Genomic DNA, 18,626 nt, shown 5'->3' on the forward strand with positions numbered 1-18,626 from the left:
TATCTGACACAGTTACAATGACCTGTTGCGCGATTGCCTGCAACCACACATTTTGGTCCTGTTCAGTCCACTCACCTCTCACAAATAGTATATGTAAGAGGTGCTCTCTAGCTATTTTGATATCTACCAAGGTCGTCATTCTAGAAATTGATTTCCTTCCTGACTTACAGAAGTTAGTATTTTATTTTGCAAAACAGACCGTTTCCTTAGAGCGTTCCTTTGAGGACTGTTTTTACAGTGTAATACAGCGTGCTGATCCAACAGGATTTATGTATCCTATCAGTTAGCACACTGCACAAGTGGTAGATCTAATCCAGATGTCCCGGCTCGAGCCCCCACTCTGTTAAGGGACTTCAATTCAGCACTCCCACTAAGTCAATGCCGAGCCTGGGATGCCCAAGGGAAGCCCTTATTTATATATTTTTATGACATGTTATAATCTGGATGATAAACCCTTATATAACGTCCCTCTCTTTGAATCCCCTGACCTCACTGAGCCAAGAAGTAGGTTTGTTTTGCAAATTAAAAGGTTTATTTTACAAATTAAACAATATATATATATCACACTTTTATAATAAATTAATATTTGATCGCACACTGTTAGGCGGAAACCTGTGAAGTTCCCTCTGGGACCACTGCAAAAGATTTAGGACTACAGGTGTTGGCGGTGAACCCACTTGGTAGCAGTCTGCACCACACAGATTCACGTGGTAGCTGTGGCTGAGCAGTCAGACCTCTCTCAAGAAAAGTTGAGCAGTATGTGGAGTATACAAAATAGGGCAATTCTTCACAGCAAGACAAGCAAACACGCAACGAGGCTTAGTGTAAAGATATTAAGGTATTTATTTATAACAAAATGTCTATGTAAAACACTATGGCAAATCACGGCAAACAAATCAAACACAATTACTCTACGAAATAGATAATTAATCCCCCTAGCGATATTGACAACTCTAGGTTCTACTGGTACCACTTATTTTCAGACAGAGGTGTATACCTCAACCTAGATGACACTCGAATATTAGTTAGGACGGGAGAGAAAAAGATAGGCAGGTTACGAAATCAACACAGTTCATTCCTATCGGATAAAATGCAAGGCAGGAAGGCAAGAATCATCATAGATCCTAAAGTTCAGAGGCCAGGCCCACTCAGAGAGAGGCAAGGCGCGATGTCCCAAAAAGTCTCTAGTGGAGATGCATTCAAGTCTGTATTGCAAATTGTTATCGGTGGATTGAACCAGTTCAGAACAACGAATGAGAAAAGCTTGGAGGCGACCCAACGGAACGGAGAGGATTAAGACACCTCACTCGCACCGATCGAAAGGGAAGCCAGGCGGACACGGTACCTTGTTGTGGAGGGCAGCTCCGGCGGGGGCAGTTGTTCCTGGTGGTGGATGCACGTCGGGTCTTTGCTAAGAGTAGAGATGATCTCGTCGTCGAAGGAAATGAAGTCCAGTGCACCACCAGGGAAGAGACCAGCCGCGGAGTGCTCCGTCACAAGGCACCACCTTTTGGTCGCGGTTCAGGGGTAGTGGCTATCCGGTTGCCGGGGTGCTTCTGCACGGGCAATTCGACCACCGCGTCCTGAGGCGAATAAAAAGCAAAGGGGACTGGTTGTTCCCACCAGTCAGGGGAAGAGACTCTCCGGCAGGGAGATCTCCTCTGTCATCGGGAAGTGGTGAGTCAGTTCCGCAGGGCTCCACCGGAGGTGTCGTCGTGCAGGTCGGCTCAGCGTTACCCTCGTCGGATTTTTAGGTCCTGTGGCGACTTCTGAAGATCCAGTCCCAAAAGCCCTGCTTTTATGCAGAAAACCCCCATTCATTCATCCTAGCTGTCAATCAACACATGCTAAGTGGTGTGCGGGAACGCTCACCACTTGGGCCAATCACTCCAGAGTGCGACCAGAGTTGGCAAGGCAACTCGGTCCAGGGTGCCTAAACCCCCTCCCACACCCCTGAGGTAACCCAGACAGAATGGCACCACTTTGGAGGGTCTCTGTACAGAGGCCCGCCAAAAGTGGAACAAAGGGCTCAACCTTTGGTTTAGGAGTCACAGAGACGAACACAGACGCCATTTTACAAACCGAGTTCTGGCAGAAAATGCCACTCGATAAACTTATTTAAGACAAGTAGATCGGTGGTACGTTAGAGATTAACGAGAAAAAGGGTCAATCTCCAACAATGGGATGAATCCCATAGGATTGTGCTCGGGGTCGAACACAACAAGTAGTTTCCACTGCCACCAGCCAAAACTCGACGAGGGGGGACGGGACAGTGCCCCCTCGAGTAACAGATCCAGGAGTAATCGAATTACCCCTACTAGTACGTCCACAATAAGATGGTTTGTACTAGTCCTGTTAGTAAATTTAGGTCTAGTAAAGCCAATGGTGACTTTACATGCCCGGGGAGACAGAAGTCAGTCCCCGGGTATGGAGTCTATGGTGGGGAACCCGCTAGGGCGCCCCCGTGTTACGGCACGTAGGGTGTGGTGTGACACACATAGAAAAACATATGAGACCCTATGGAGTAAAAGACCCCATAGCCCATCGAACACATTGACATTTCAAAGGAATTATACACACATACATGCCAAGAGTGGGAGAAAAGAGTCTCACTCTTGGCAGGATGGAAAAAAAAAAACTCCAGAAATCCAGCAAAGCTGCTGGGGGACTCACTAGGTTAGGAAATTCAGCCTAAACAGAGAATTCTCCCTAACACACACTTATGAATATGACAGTGATCAATAATGGATAATATTACACTAGCACACTTTTGTAATCACTTAGGAGTTGGGATAGAAAGGATAATGTAGCTGAGAATGCTTTTATGGTTTCGAGGGAAAACAATCATGGAAAGAATGCAGCACAGAAATAAACTGATATGGTTTAAACAAGAGAAAATATAATCACTTTTTCTTTTGTGGCAATTCACTCCCCCCCTATGCAATATAAAAATATGTAAGGAGAGCACACAATTTTCAGGAATACAATCAAATGCAATATAATTCAGTTCCCCCCTGGCAAGCTTAGAACACAGGGATGATTTTAAAACACAGGCAAAATACTTAAATGTGATTTGCAAAGAAGTGAAAATATGCTAAAAATGATTTTAACTCCCTATAGGCGATTCAGGGTAGGTGGCAGCTACTTTAAATTAGTTCAGCTCAACACTATCAGTGATTCATGAGGGATTATTAGGTTGAAAATGGATTTCAGCAATGCAAAGCAAAAGACAGCGATTTTTGACACGTGGTGAAATGAGCTAGTTGCAATTCGCTGCACTTTTTCCGAGTGCATTGAACGCGATTACAGAAAAACTATAATGAAAGTTAAATCTTGTTCCCAGCACACGCGGTTCCAAAGGAACAGACAATTTTGTGGAGGTAGATTTTCAGAAATAAAGTAGTGATTCAGAATGGCAAATGACACTTTCACAGGTTTAAAGTCAGAGAATGGACACGATTTCTATGATGCAGTTCTGGACAGGTTAAAATGGTTTGAATCAGATTATTTTAGACTAAGAGATTGGTTCTGGCACAGTTTTCAGGATACTCACTCCTAGTCTTGGAAGGAATGGGCCTCCGTCACAGATCTGGTCAACTGGTTTAGCTGCGGTTCTCTCGCCACGAACGGTCTGTGGTACCGGTTCTGCTCACAGCGATCTGGGTCAGCTCTGCTCTGCTGGTCTGCATCTCTGGTTCTGGCAAAAGTTCTTGGCACTGCACAGCGGTCTGGTCTGGATACAGCACTGCTTTCTGGGTTCTGACATAGGGTTCTAGCCTGAATCAAACAGCACACCCCGGCTGTTGAAGAGTCAGGTTGCAAAAGATTTTGAGGCCTGCTGAAAAGGATTCAGCTTGTAGTTCAGGCCCCTCTGCTTAAAGTTCTGAAATATGGAGTCTAAGTTCTGGATCTGAAGTCTTCTGGATATTGTCTGGTCCGGCAAAATGCTTCGCAAGAAATCAGTTTGAAATGGAAAAGTGAATGTCCCTTCCTGGGTCTTAGTTGCTCTTTTTATGTCTTTTGAAAGTGGGTGGGAAGTCTGACTTTCTATGCCCAACGCTCTGAGGATCCTGATAGGGGAGAGAATCTGCCGTCCTCTGATTGGGGAAGAAAATGAAATGTCATCGTGATGAGGTAGGTTTATGGGTCAGAGGATCCTCCCCTTGTCAATTTGCACAAAAATCTATTTTTGTTCCAAATACATATTTATCTATGTACAATTGTTCTAATATTACATGTCCAGTTAACCTATTTTCTGTAGCACCAAATCATTCGATCCCTGTCTTTGTAAGATGTCGTGCCCACTTCTGACAGTATTCTGCCCTTTTCATCAAGAACACAACCTCTAAACCTTTCCAGAATTTACACAAACCTGCGCAAGGAATATGGCCATCAGATGATAAAGTGTCAGATTTTTAACATACAGACATTTGGAGTAATACCTAATTTTCCGCTACTACCCCCCAGAACATACCACAGAGTCCTAACACCTCTTAAAATGTGCACAGAAAAATCACAAGGATAAATGATATTATTATATAATTTTGACAATTTCGTACTATGAATTATCCATCTTTTTAAAATTATGCTCTGGCCCAGATGGGTGTGGTTTAGGTTCCAAAGCACATGGGGGGGGGGGGTTCTGTCTGTTCCCGCCTCCAGCTAAGGTGGCTCCCAGAAGCACTGCTCCTCCCAGTTTCTTCCAAGAGGAAGCTATTTACGATCCCCCTAATTTAACATTTGCCTAAGCAAAGGAAAGCTCATTGTTCTGTTTCCTGCAGCCCCAGGTACCCCACCCCTAATTCAATCGGAGAGGTGTAATCTCCTTTTGGTGGGAACATCAGAAGGCAGCCAGGCCTGTGAATACAGTTGCTGGGCAAGTTTCAACTCCTGTCGGGGGTAGTTGCCGGGCAGAATTCAATCTCTTCAAACCAGGCTTCAGCCCAATGTCACTTTTGTTCCAGTTTTTTTCATGCAAATCAAACTTACAATTTTGACACATGTAGCTAGAACACTGATTCTAAGTTCAAAACTATGACATTTAAACAGTTGCAACCTATGTGACACTCCAAAGTAAATCACTCATTTATTTTAAACATTTCGATTTTAGTGGCTTTAAGTCCAATTTCACTTGAGCTGCTGACATCCACAGCTCTGCCAGTTTTGTTGTCAACATTATTTTAGGCTCTTCATCTTTCCAGGTTTTGTATGCACACAAGACTACATTCTGCCAAATGTCTTCTGGTGTTCAGTGAGATTTTTGAATATCTTGCAATGTTTAAAATAGGCATTTTTAGCTTGCATTTCAGAGAAACAAAGGTGATTTCAAAGCGCTTTTTGAGCTAACAGGCACTGCTGTTTTTCCTTTGGCACCACGTTTCACTCATGGCGCTTCTGGCCCATCACGCTCGCACTGGTGGGTGGCAGGTCAAGCGACCATTTTGGTGTGCGCAACACTGCGCGGTTTCCTGGATTCTGGCGCAAATGTGGGCTTTTTGGCCATCTTGGATTTTCTAAGCCCACAACACCAAATGTTGTAGCCTAATAATTCAAACGTGGGTCAAGACACCTGACAATCATGTATAGCACAATGGACTATACATAATGCCTTGAAACTGATGCGCTGGTTAACAGAAAGCCAGTGCAATGAACGTAGCACCGGGGATATATATGTGCTCTGTAAGGGGTGCCCGTAGCCACCCGGGCTGCCATATTCTTAAGGCATTATAATCGCTGAATGAGACCCTTCAACTGGGCTGGATACAGTGAGTTGAAGTAGTCCAGCCAAGATAGTATTAGGGCTGCTACCACTGGTGGGTGACAAGGAGCAGGGATCAAAGGGAGTACCTTCTTCAAAACTTTCATCTGAAAGTGTCCCACTTGATACACAGCAGCGACTTGGTTGGCCATAGACAAGGAAGCCGAGAGAATTACACCCAGGCTTTTCACCTTGCCCACTGGGAAGGGAAGGACACCAAGTAGGCCAGAAGGAAGAAACCTAGAGAGAGGGATCAGGGGGACACGCACCTTCAGCACCTCCGTCTTGTCTCCGTTCAATTTGAACCAAATGAGGTTCATCCATTCTCCCACGGCAGCCAGGCATCCTCGTAGGCGCGACGACATCTCAGCCTGATCAAGATCTAAATGGATCAGGATCTGAGTGTCGTCGGCATAGGAGTAACACATGATGCCGTAGGAGCGGATGAGACACACAAGTGCCCAAATATAGATGTTAAATAGAATCAGTGACAAAGACGACCCCTGCGGGACTCCACAGCTAAGATGGCAGGGAGCAGATAGAAAAGGTGGCATGGAGGGAGTCTGTGTACGATCCACCAGGAAAGATGTGAACCAGGCTAGTACCTGGCCAGATATATCTATCTGGGCCAGCTGAGACAGCAGAATGGGGTGGTTGACTGTGTTAAATGCTGCTGACAGTCTCAACCCCACCTGAGTCCACCAGCCTGGCCATGTCATCCTGGACAGAGACCAGTACACTCTCTGTGCCTCTGCCTGGCCTAAAGCCGGACTGCACAGGGTCAAGGAGGTGTGAGGATTCTAGAAATTATGAAGGTGGAGATGGCAGCCGAAATCTCAATATTTCACTGTATATCTCCAATTTGAGTTATAAAAAATTGGGTTAGGTTATCACATAGTTCTTGCGTGGGTATAACCTTTGCAGTAAGTGTGTCTGATGAGGAGAGTGATTTAACAACGGAAAACAGGGTTGACATAAAGAAGCTCCAATTTTCTGGGAGAGATACAGAATTTTAGCTGCTTTAGCATCGGCATGGTAGGTGGCAAAACATGCCTTGTATGATTCTTTAAGAAAGGGATCATTTGATTTACACCACTTCCATTCAGCCTGTCTTACTTTCAGTCTGGCAGCTTTAAGTTGGTCAGAGAACCAGGGCTCTGAGCGCAGTCTGTGTGCTTGTACAAATCCCAGTGGAGCTATCCTATTGGCAGCCTCACATAGAGCATGGGACAGCAATGAAAGGGAGGGGAGATGGGCAGTGCATTTAGTGGTTACTAATGAAGTTAGGCCTTGAATATCAGCATTACGCCAAGAATGAAGCCAAACCTTCGGTGGCAGGGAATTTACACGGGGTCCTGTGTCCTTAAACAGGGAAGGGATTAGAAAATGGTCAGACCAAAGGACTGGTTCAATCGATAGGAGAGTAAGTAAGGATCCACTGGCAAAACTCAAATCCAGTGTATTACCCAGTTTATGTATAGGGCCCAGTACTAGTTGATGTAATTCGAGATCCAGTAACTATCAAAGAAGTAGTTTAGGGCAGAGGGCCTCGGGGAATTCAATTTTCGATTGAGGTCTCCTAATATCACCAGATGAGTATAGTGCATTTGCTGATCAGCTATAAAATCTAGTAGGAGTTCTCCGGAATTCCCAAGGGGGCCCGGAGGGCGGTATATAAGAAGAAAGTGGCACAGGCAATCAGATGAAATAGTGCTCCTAAAAAGGAGCACTTCCATATTTAAACCATGTGGACAGCTTAACTGAGTGACATTGAGTTCTGGTTGATAGATGACCGCAATCCCGCCCCCATGTTGGGGGCGGTGGTCAACATGATTAAGAGGGTAGTCAGACGGAATGGCCTAAACCAAAGCAGGGCCGAACTGGGCAGAAGCCAAGTTTCAGTCAGGCATAGGAGCGCGGGACGAAGGTCTGTTAAAAGATGACATATGTCATCTGTGTGCGCCGGTAGTGAGCACGTGTTCATTAAAAACATAGAAAGAGAGGAGGGGTAACTTCCTTCGATAGCAGTTTTCCAAAAGCAGCAGGCTTGATGTTCGGGGAGGTGTCATTCCATCCATGTGGGAGTGTGGTGTTCGTGGAGGCAAGTGACACCAGCTGCAGCTTATTGTAATGCCTTTGCTGCGTCAGCCAGTCCTCAACACGGACGGGCACAGACAGGCTTGCCTTAAGCGCGCCTTTGGCGCATTGACGGCATGCCTGCTGGGCACGTCCACTGCACGGGCGTTCCACACAGCACATTAATGCCGGTCTCGGAACGAGAAGGAGGCAAGGACTGCCTTCGCTAGAACCAGAAAGAGGACTAAACCTCTGGGCTAATCCAGTTATTTAACTGCCTAGGATATTCACATGCACATAGCAATCAGCCGCAATGCGGTATATAAAGTGCAGAATTGATTTAGTAACAAGTTTAAAACAACATATAGTAAAATCAGAAATGAGCTGCTCTGTGGCTTTTAAGTGGCTATCCACGAGTGGAGCAGCCTCACCTCTTGCAGCGCAGGCGTACCACATGGCACATTAATGCCAGTGTCGGACGAGAAGGTAAGGCCTGAGGAATATGTCTAAGATAAGTTCTGGTGTTAGAAAGAGAAGGTAAGGCCTGAGGAATGTGTCTAAGATAAGTTAATGTGCATTCCTTGCTATTAACATCTTGCTATTAACACATTGGCCGTCATTCCGACTTTGGTGGTAGCCATGCCGCTATTAGCAGCATGGCTGCCGCCAAAATCTCGTCCGGGTTCCCAGAATGGGGAATTACCGGGCCATTCCGAGTTGGGAGGGCCCGGTAATTCCTCCAATTAAGGAACCCGGGCCCGGACCTTCCCCATTCCCATTTCAGCCCCCATAGCGCTGAATGGGAATGGGAGAGGTAAAACCGGATGTGCAGAGCGGGTCCCGCGAGGGGACCTTGTAATCAGGCAGTACGGGGTTGACGGCGGCGGCACCTTTACCGGCACCATTAACCCCTTACCACCTGACTTATAATGAGGCCCATTGATTTACTAGGCTCTGGTTCCACCACGCTCTTGATTGGGAACCTAGATTTCCCTCTTTAATATCATTTTTGCAGGTGATTCAGAGTTTTCTGTTTTGTCTGTCTTCTTTTTGTCTGGAATGTGTGGTCTTATGATATCTAACCCAGCTCAACCAGTGTTCTTTAGACAGGTGGCTCGTGAATTAAGTGTGTGGGCCATGCAATGTTTCTGAGGTACCATATCTTTATCTTGTTGGTACTGATGGAAACTTAATAACTTCCTCTGGCTCTAAAGACTAATGGATTCCATCACTGGTGATCATTTTGTCCAGGTCTAAAAAGCTTGAGTCATATTCCATGCATTACTTGTATCTCTGAGTAGTCCAGGGAAATGTAGATCTTATGATCTTGGTCCTCTAATCTATGGTGTGGGGAAATTCACCCTGACAGGTTGACCTCTTAGTAGACACATGGTGCATTGTCTAAGGACTTCTCATAGAGTATTATATTTGAGACACCTTTGATGAGCTTGATGAATTTCAAGATATGGATCAACAGTGATGTTCAAGCCTTATTGATCAAAGATGCCACAATGTTTATGGTAGCATAACTGGCCTTCCCAAAAAATCATACACTGTCAATTCTGTTCCTATCCCCCATATCTGCAAACACAGGCTCTAGGTACTGCAGTCTAAAGGTGCTCCAGACCCTACACCCTTTCTTCCAGAGAAAGTAGGTAGTCCGTGGTATCAGATATCCATCCAGCCATAGATTTCAAATCACTGAAAAACTCTTTAATGCCATTCTGATTATTCAATGTGCATTTGTCCATGGAGGATATAGAAAGCTTTTTGGATGATCAATTTGTAAATTGTTACTATCATTTTGAAGCTGAATGTATGGGGGCTGTAACCTGGGCAGCCCTGTCTTCACAAATCTGTCCATTGCCTTTTCATCTGCTTCTTGAGAATCTTTTGAGAATAGTAATTTCCCTGTTCTTGATTAGTCAACTATAACTAGTTTGATTCGGGGGATGTACATTTTAGACAGGGGGTGGCATACTGCCTCCACTTAAAAAGAGGATTCATGTACATATACTATCATACAGTTTAATCCCGTTTGGGCCAAAACAGCAAAGGAAGCATTAGAGATCTGATTTTGAGAGGTCCTAGTTCTTTCAACCTTCCTCCACTGCTATTATTGGTAAAGGTCTGTACAATAGCCGTTTTATAGATTTGTTCATGTTCACATGCTAGCTTACAGAGCAAACAGTTGATCAGCCTCTTAAACATGATAATAAGCAATGCTTAATGAGTTGTTGTCAGTGACTTGCTCAGAGTTTAAAATAAAGCAATGGTGTCAGTTATTCCACGAAGGTGGGCAAGGTTACCCATGCTGTAAAGATGTGGCTGTTAGGCTACTTATCATGGCATGTCTCAGGTGGTGTGTGTTGATAACATATTTTACACAGTCCCTTCCATGCCGGAGTGCCTTCTGAGTGCCATTGATTCTGGATCCTCACCTAGACATCTGATTTCCACACATGGTGCCCTCAGTGTTTCGTCTGCTCGCTCTGCTGATGCTCAGACCCTGCCATCAGCCACTGCGGGAGACAGTGGCACCCTGTACCTTTTAGCTCAGCTTTTTCAGCATTGGACCCGCTTTTCCAAAGTAAACGCTCATCAATAGTCTTCAATCTTAAATATCCTGGTTGCCAATTCTTGTTTATATTTTTACCGACTTCTTGCTGTGTTTCTTGGTATGAATTGGTGAAGTAAAATCGCATACTATGTAAGGAATGTGGATGAGATTAAGTGCTCCCAGGGTCAGCAGACATTTTTGTATTCAGCTAGACATATTCCACATCCTTCCCTCCTGTATCTGAATGGGCAAAAGGGAAGGAAAAGAAGAGTTATGTTGAAATACTGTTGTTTGTGGGATAGCCTGAATACATTATGGGAGTGGTTCTGCTCCGTGGGAGAGCCCGCAGAATTGTGGAAAAGACTTATACTTTTGGGAGAGCCAGACACATTAATGCAGTGTGACTTTGCTTTGGAGAGACCTGCAAAATAATGACTTAGCGGCTCTGCTCTGCTCGGTGGGTCAGCCAGAAGACGTGAATCAGTGACTACACTCTGTGAGAGAGTCAGAGAAATTAGGGCTCTAGCTATGCTCTGGAGAGAGCTGAAAAAGGTGCCATCGTGACTTCACTGTTTGGTTGATTTGAAAAGTATGTTCAAGTAGAAACGCCTATGTCTCTTTAGGGTTGGATTAACTTTCAGACAGAAGGTGCACGCTGCCCATTCATGCCCATTCATCCCAAATAACCAACATCCTGAACTGCTGCTTTTACTCGGAACAGAATCTCCTCCCCCACTTCTATCAATGTCCGAGTCACTGCCTTCATCCAATGGCCCCACTCCATTTGTCGCCATCTAATTGGAGCAAGGTAAGAACCCATCATCTTTTAATGCTGGCATGTGCCCTGTCTTGTATTGCTTGTTTTCGGCCACATATTTCCTCCCATAGTCAGAGATTCTGTGTTGGTTCATTATCATGAATGTTAGATCTCTCGCATGCGACTTATGGAGACATCTCCTGTGGTCCAACACAATAGTGCCAGGAAATTAAATGATCATTAACAATGTACATTAGCAGGTTGACAACTTAGGTTTCAAGTCAAATGAAAAAATCACGATGGCCATCTTGATCCCCTGCTTAGCTAAAACACCAGTGGATTGTCATCCCTTCCCAACAGGTATTTGTCATGTACACAAGTATTTATCATCTGTGCTGCGGAAGTCCCATTGATTTATATATATATTGTGGACTCATATGCATAGAGCATGTCTTACTATCCCACGGATTTTCACATTTTCCCAACATTACATTGATAGTGTTTTCCCCTGAACCAGCACCATATGTTTTTGAGAAGGTGTTTGCACTGTCCAGTGGCAATATTTGGGTTTAATGAAGTATGCAGCATGAGGTGTTGTGAGACCATCCATCTTTGTTTTTGTTTCAACCGGGCTTCCAAATACATCCTTCTGCATTCTTGCAAGTAGTGATCATGCCACGCTATGAATGAACGACCCTGGAGTACTGCTACTTACTCTCATGCTGCTGAAATGTTGCCACCTCTACTTAAAAGCATGAACCAATAACAATACCCACAAGCTACTCTAATATACTCTTCAGTGCTGCAATGCCTGTCTCAACATAAAAGGATAAGAACAGTTTTGTTCACCTGCTGCTCTGCTTCAGCCTCATCACCAGACAAGTTGTGTTCACTGATTATTCTGGTGAGTTTGGATTCCAACAATTAAAGCAATGTTACTCCTCACTGAGTGATGTAGCATTCATTCAGGATAGGACAGCAGGTGGCTCTTCAAAAGGTGATAGGCGATAACACACACTGGTCAGCATTTCTGCCTGCTGAGTCGAATGACAGGCTGTTACAACTGTATCAGTCGGATATTGCCTGGCTCTGCTCGTGCAGTGGATCCCTTCTATGTAAAGGTGTATAACAAGGAATGTGCAGTACTATATTTAGAAGGTGGGGCTGCAACCTGTGGCCTGCCTGCAACTGCAACACCATTCATCCATTGTCAGATTCCACAAAGCTCAGTTGAAATGGCAAGGAGTAAGCCATTGTACCACAACCTACTCAACCTTCTCCTAAGGGTCGTTCTTCTTCAGGTGAGATTTGCCATCAAACCTATCCATGCACAAAGTAGCATGATGATACATGACACACTGAACAGCTGTCCTGTAACACTGCTGTTGTCTGTGTCTGGTGTAATGCAAAGTGACCTAGTGCCTAGTTGTGAGTTGAGATGGGGTTCTGAACTGTTTGTTGTGCCCACTGAGAGAGCCTAACCATCTCAATGCGGCGTGACGAAAGGGTATCTTTTTTTCAAGCAATTCACCTTGCAATGTTATCTGTGAGAAACCCCACAGTGAGTTAGTGATAATGTTTTCCAATCATTTGCATCATAAAACAATTAGGGACCATCAGCGTTTTCCCTGGCGTAGCACCCACACATGGCTCACGTGTATTAGAAACTCTGAGGAGTTAATCAGCCAAACATGGAATCCTTGAATTAGAATATATGAATGTGGCTATATGTTCTGGGTACTCTCTGTCCAGGAAGACTACAGTCGGGCAGCCAGGGCCCTATCTGGCCAGTAAGAGTGTAGGGTGTCTGGACTAAGGACGGAACCCACTTCCATTTTGTTTGTCAGTGATGAAGCACTGGGAAGTTTTATTCTGGTGACCTCCCAATTATTGGGTCACCGCCAAATCTTTGATGGCTCTTAATAATAATAATAGAAAAGAAGGATACTCTGAACCTACATTTTGTTAACCTATTAGATGAGCCCCGAAGCACTGAGAAACAATCTGAAGCTGAAGGGGACCCTGTGGAAGCGCTGCTGCGGTGTATGATGATGGGCAAACTCTAAAAGCAAAGTGCCACTTGAATCTGCAAGTTCTAGCCTTTTAAAACAACCAGGTGCGGGGAACCATGAACAGACTACACCCCCTTACCCAGCAGGCATGGCTAGAATGCAAGCTTCAAAAATCCTCTAATTTCCCAGAAGAACCTTGCTGCTTACCATTCATAACCTGTCATGAAGAATCAGAGGCACTGAATGGCTGGGGGCTGGAAATGTGTGGAGCCAGATGTCTGCCTTTACATAAGATATGATATACAATGTAGGTACAATGATCCCTGGAAGGTCCAGAAGCATCCAGCTTATCTGACCTGCACTGCAGGGCCACCATCTGCAATGGCTGGCATTTGGGCATGCAACGTCAGTTGCTGGACAGATAAAATGTACCCCAGTTTCAGGTTCACCTTTGTGTTGATCATATCATCGCCACCAAAGGCTCTAAGGTTGAATTGCATGCATGGTTGGGGCTTCTCACTGACTGTAAGACAAGAAGGCTCTGAGGGGTAGTTGCCTGGGATTGTGGTGGAATTTTGACCAGTGAATACTTCACAAGTACATATAGCATCTGCAGTAGCTGGTGAGAAAGGCCTGGTAGATTCACTCCTCCACTGCCTCTATCCCTGGCATGTTTGTGTTCTGCAGAGTAGGTCATATGCACCCGGTGTTGTCCCGCATCATTTAACCAATGGAATGAAGAGGCAGGGAATGTTTTATAACCAACTCTTGAACACCTCTTGATTCTACTCCCTGTGCCTGACTAAATGAGATATGTGGCAGTTTCTCTTGTGCCTTGGATGATGGGGCTCTCCCTTCTCCTTTTGAGCTACCTTCGCGGACACCTGATCCAACTGCAACACCTATGTGTGTGCTATAACATTTTGCCCCAAGACACCAAATGGATATTTAGCAGACCACCTTGTGTTGCAAAGGCATATCTGTGCAGCTCCTGAGTGGCAAGCATTGTTTTACAGACATAAACATATAATGGGTATGTCCAGTGCATACAGCACCTGCAGTAGCTGGCAAGACACACTGGGCTCTCCTCCCTGGTTTCTGCGCCTGGCATATTTTGGTTTTGCAACGTCAGACATGCCTTTTGTGTACGTTGGTGCTAATGAATCACAAATGCTTCACTGTGATTTGGTTTTCTCCTACATTCACAAATCATGTGATTCTCTGTCCTTTGGTGTTGTCCTCTGTCATTTGTGTTCTTCTGCACCAAATAATCCTGTGTCTCTGCGTGAGTCCTGTGTCTCTGTGTCAGGGCCTATGCTATATTCTACCCAAAACACATCATAGATGCTTCTATGTTAGTTTTTGTTCTACAGCACCCAAAAATCATGTGTGGGCTTCTGTAATTTAGTGTTCTCCACCATCCAAAATCATGTATGTCTCCTGGTGATTCTTTGTGATTTGGTGTTCTATTGCTCCCAAATATCATATGTGTGTGTGCCTGTAAACTTGCATCCTCCTCCAAAAAACAGCATGCGGCTCTATGTGATTTAGTATTCACCACATCTGAAGAAATTGCATATATATTTCTATGGTCTTGTGTTCTCCACGCAAAAAATAATGTGTCTGTGTCTGGCAATCTCCTCTGCTACACTACACATTTGCCTTCATATTGCTTAGTGTTGTCTTCCAGAAAAAAAATCACAGTGGTCCTAAACCAATCAATTGTGTGCACATCTCAGTGATTTTGTGTTGTTTTAACTCAATACATGACGTGTTTCCCGTTATGTTTTGCTGTTCTCTTTTAAAAGAATGATGTATGTCTATCTGTCCATATGTGCATAAATGTTATGTGGGCCTACCTATGATTGTATGCTCTCCTGCACTATAAAACACGTGCACTTCACTGTGGTTTGGAGTCACCAGCGGCAAACATTAATGCATACACTCTGTGATTAATTATTCTCTTCCCCTCAAAAACGACTGTATCCTCTGTGATTGTGTTTTACAACCATGCTAAAACTCACCTTTAGTGTTGCAGTTGCCTCAGCTGAAAATAATTTAAACAGCCCTTCTAAAATCTACACTAAATCCATAGCTATATCCAGGGTTCTGCTCTGAATTTAGTTTGACTCCATCCTAGTCTGTTTCTAATCTTAATCTAACCCTATTCTAAATAAACTATCTTCTCTGGACTAGCCCAAATGCTAATCTCTCCCTCCTGTCTCTCCAAATGCATTGCCAATAATATTTGAGGTGGCTGCTTTACAAAGACAACATTCTCTTACCTGAATCTACGAGAAACAAAAATAAAAAGGTTTGGCCTGGTTCAACTTGTTACAATTCATTGTTTTCTCACCAGCCCAGGGCATGAAGTCTCTCAAGAATGTAGCTGCATGGCATTCTGTAGATATACCCTGTGGCAATCAAATCATGTTAGCATTATGCTATCCGCAATGTGATATATGTCCTCACTTACGTTGACATTCATTAATGTTGCAGCAGGTGTCTTGATTGAAGGTACTTTTTTGGATGTAACCTTTAGGACAGTCAATATCCGCCGGCGGAAGGCACCCAATAGTTATAGTGAAGGTATTGTTGCCGTCAGTCACACATGTTGCATTATGACAGGTGAAATAATTTAGCTTTGTCTGTAACAAAAAAGATGATAAACATACATATGTTGCCAAACCTAAATCTATGTTTCATTAAATAAATGAAAGAAACCAAAATATATCTTTAACAATTGTAATATAGACTATTGAAAATTTGATTTGTTAATTGGGCCCTCTATGGCATAGAACACCTGTGGAAGTCACTATGCTTTAAACACAACGAGAATTTTTGAAAGTCAGATGTCAATCTGCTTGCTGCAGTACCAGTTTTGTTTAGTAATATACATAGGGCGTAGGCATAGGGCTGACAGGTAAGGATGACAACAGAAAGGATTGATAGAATTACAGAATAGAGGGGTTATGGCATTTGAGACATGCCCCAGTCAGGGCCTATGGAGAAATTACCCCACAATGACCAGACGCTTGGAGATGTTCCCAGGAAGACAAACTGTAGGTGCAATCATTATCAAGGGATCCTCTCTAAATTCAAGAGGTGGAAGACCCAGATTGCTTGGCTGAGGAATGTGGTGCTTGACTTCTAGTCACTGGAAGATGCTTCTACAAACAAAAATAGTCAGACCTATTTTTTTTATATACTGGTGTTGTTTGGTGTCTTATTGTTATAAAGTCATTCGAAAGAGCATGCAAAAAAGGAATGCAGTGGAGATCAGAGACAATACATGGATAGGAAAACATGGGTAGTGCTTCATGCACATATAATTACATTGCATATTAAGTACATTCCTGGAATATAAATCATAAGGTTTGTTATATTTTAGATGCAAGTGATTTTCCAATCATATAAGTATTAAATAGACATTTAAGTTTTCTGATTACATTCAGATCTTATATAAGAGCAGTAGCATTTAACTTATAATTCTTAAAAGCCCCTTGTAGAACACTGACCTTATTCAAGGGTCTATTCAAGGGTCTGAATCACAAACCTTCTAAGAACTTTTCTAGCCATAATGTTGACAAATTGGTTTTACTAGAACTAGCAAGAAGGGGTGACGCTACCATGGTATGGTATCCTGGTGCTAAGAGAAAAAAGCAAGAAAGGAGCATTGAAAGCAGAAACACGTGAGCAGGGCATCTGTCTTAGACTTCCAGATACTCGATCACTAAGTGGAAGCAGGAATGTTTTTAATTGTTTCCTAAAAGCTTTATAGCTCTCGGTAGCCTGAAGCACCAGAGGGAGACTATTCCCGAGTTCTGGTGCTGCCAATGAAAGGCTGCCCATTGCACTATTATTAAACCGAGGAACCGTCAAAAGCAGTCGGTCTACTGAGCGCACTGCTTGCTATGGTCTATATTTACAAAGCCTTTCCTGCAGCTACTCAACACCTGTGTCATAGTAGGCCCTGTGTAGGAGCCAATGCAGTTTTTATTTAGCAGTCAGGATGAATGAGCTAATCTAGATGAATTAGTTGCAAGTTTTACGGCTGAATTTTGTAGGACCTGCCAGCGCTTAATATGATTTTTCTGCTGTGCCAATAGTGTGGCATACAATAATCTATTGTCCCAGAAATCAGTGGGGTTCAAAGTTCCTATGGTAGGAACGGAAGAATTTTCTGTAAAAACTTCAGATCACAAGCACTACATCTCGTACTAACCTCAAGTGTCGGGGCCAGAGATTGCCAGATTTATAAACCTAGATTTTTTTCAGATGTAACAGGTGATTGGAGAGGACCGAGTTACGACGGCCAGCAGTCTGTGGTCCAGAGGCTTTTTGAGGAAGGATCAGAACTTTGTTCTTGTCCCCGTTTAGCTTGAGCCAATTGTGGTCCATCCATTGGCCAATCACGAAACGACAGTGGGTCTCATTCCGAGGTGGCGCAAAGGGATACCGGGCACCGTTAAGGACATCGGTGCCGGTAATCCCTTTGCACCCTATTACGAGGTCCCTCAGCGGGTCCCGCAATGGGCACCTGGTTTTACCAGGCGCCCTTAGCGGGAGCCGCTAAGGGACCAGAGAGCTAATAACGTTACTTCTAATTGCGGTACCTTTATTAGTTACTTCCCCATTCCCATTGAGCCCTAAGGGGGCTCAATGGGAATGGGGAATGGATTTTTCAATGGGGACTTACCTGTCCCTCCAGGGTCGGAATGGACCGGTAAGTCCCCATTGAACCAGTTCGGACCCGGACCCGGTATAGGAGGTAGTCATGGCGCAAATAGCGCCATGACTACCTCCATATCGTAATGAGGTCCAGTTTCTAACATCTGCAGCAGGTGCAGTTAGATCCTGATCAATATGGAAAACCAATTGGGTATCATCTGCATATGAGTAGCAAGAACATTTGTTATGGTAATGTAAAAAAAAACTATTTATTTTGCTTCTTTACAGATACATTGCATCTGAAAACCATGATTCCTCTCCTTTCTTTCCTGATCTTACGTCCTGCTTGAGCGCTTGAAATCAGCGTACAAAATGGAGGACATCTATAGTAAGAGCAATGCTTACAGAAATGTTTACAATAAGATAGATGGCAACGCTCTTTCTGATGGAAAATAGACACGAGAAACGTATTAACATTAAGGAACAACACATTTTGTTTTTGTCAAAACTGTGTCATCTTTAAAGATACAGGAGCTCATTTTCCAAGTCTCTGTAGCGTATATGGGGGTGCTAAAGACAAATGGAATGGTGCTCCAGCTGTCTTAACACCTCCATTCATCCATTGTTTTCGAAGGTGGCGAAACAGACAGTGAGTCAGGATGGAAGCTCAGCATGTCAGGAGACGACCACGTTCTGCCATTTGGGGCTTTAAGCACTTCCACCACCCTCTGCTCAGCAATCAGCAGCAATGAAAGATGCACAGATACCGGGCTATCCCCACCCACACAGATG

At 44.1% G+C, this 18,626-nt stretch overlaps 1 protein-coding gene across 1 annotated transcript in view; it reads right to left on the reverse strand.

Annotated features, from left to right (window-relative positions):
• LOC138505059 (intestinal mucin-like protein) overlaps positions 1–16,239 on the reverse strand; it is a 489,690-nt gene extending 473,451 nt beyond the window's left edge. Inside the window, exons 1-2 of the mRNA XM_069625384.1 lie at positions 16,225–16,239; positions 15,640–15,811 (exon numbers count right to left, since the gene is read on the reverse strand). Of these exons, the coding sequence (XP_069481485.1) occupies positions 15,640–15,811; positions 16,225–16,239 (187 nt within the window). The remainder of the gene's footprint in view (positions 1–15,639; positions 15,812–16,224) is intronic.
• Positions 16,240–18,626: the final 2,387 nt, after the last annotated feature.

Source organism: Ambystoma mexicanum, chromosome 11 (genome assembly GCF_040938575.1).
Source record: "Ambystoma mexicanum isolate Mex_15411 chromosome 11, UKY_AmexF1_1, whole genome shotgun sequence".
Classification (NCBI taxonomy): Eukaryota; Metazoa; Chordata; class Amphibia; order Caudata; family Ambystomatidae; genus Ambystoma; species Ambystoma mexicanum.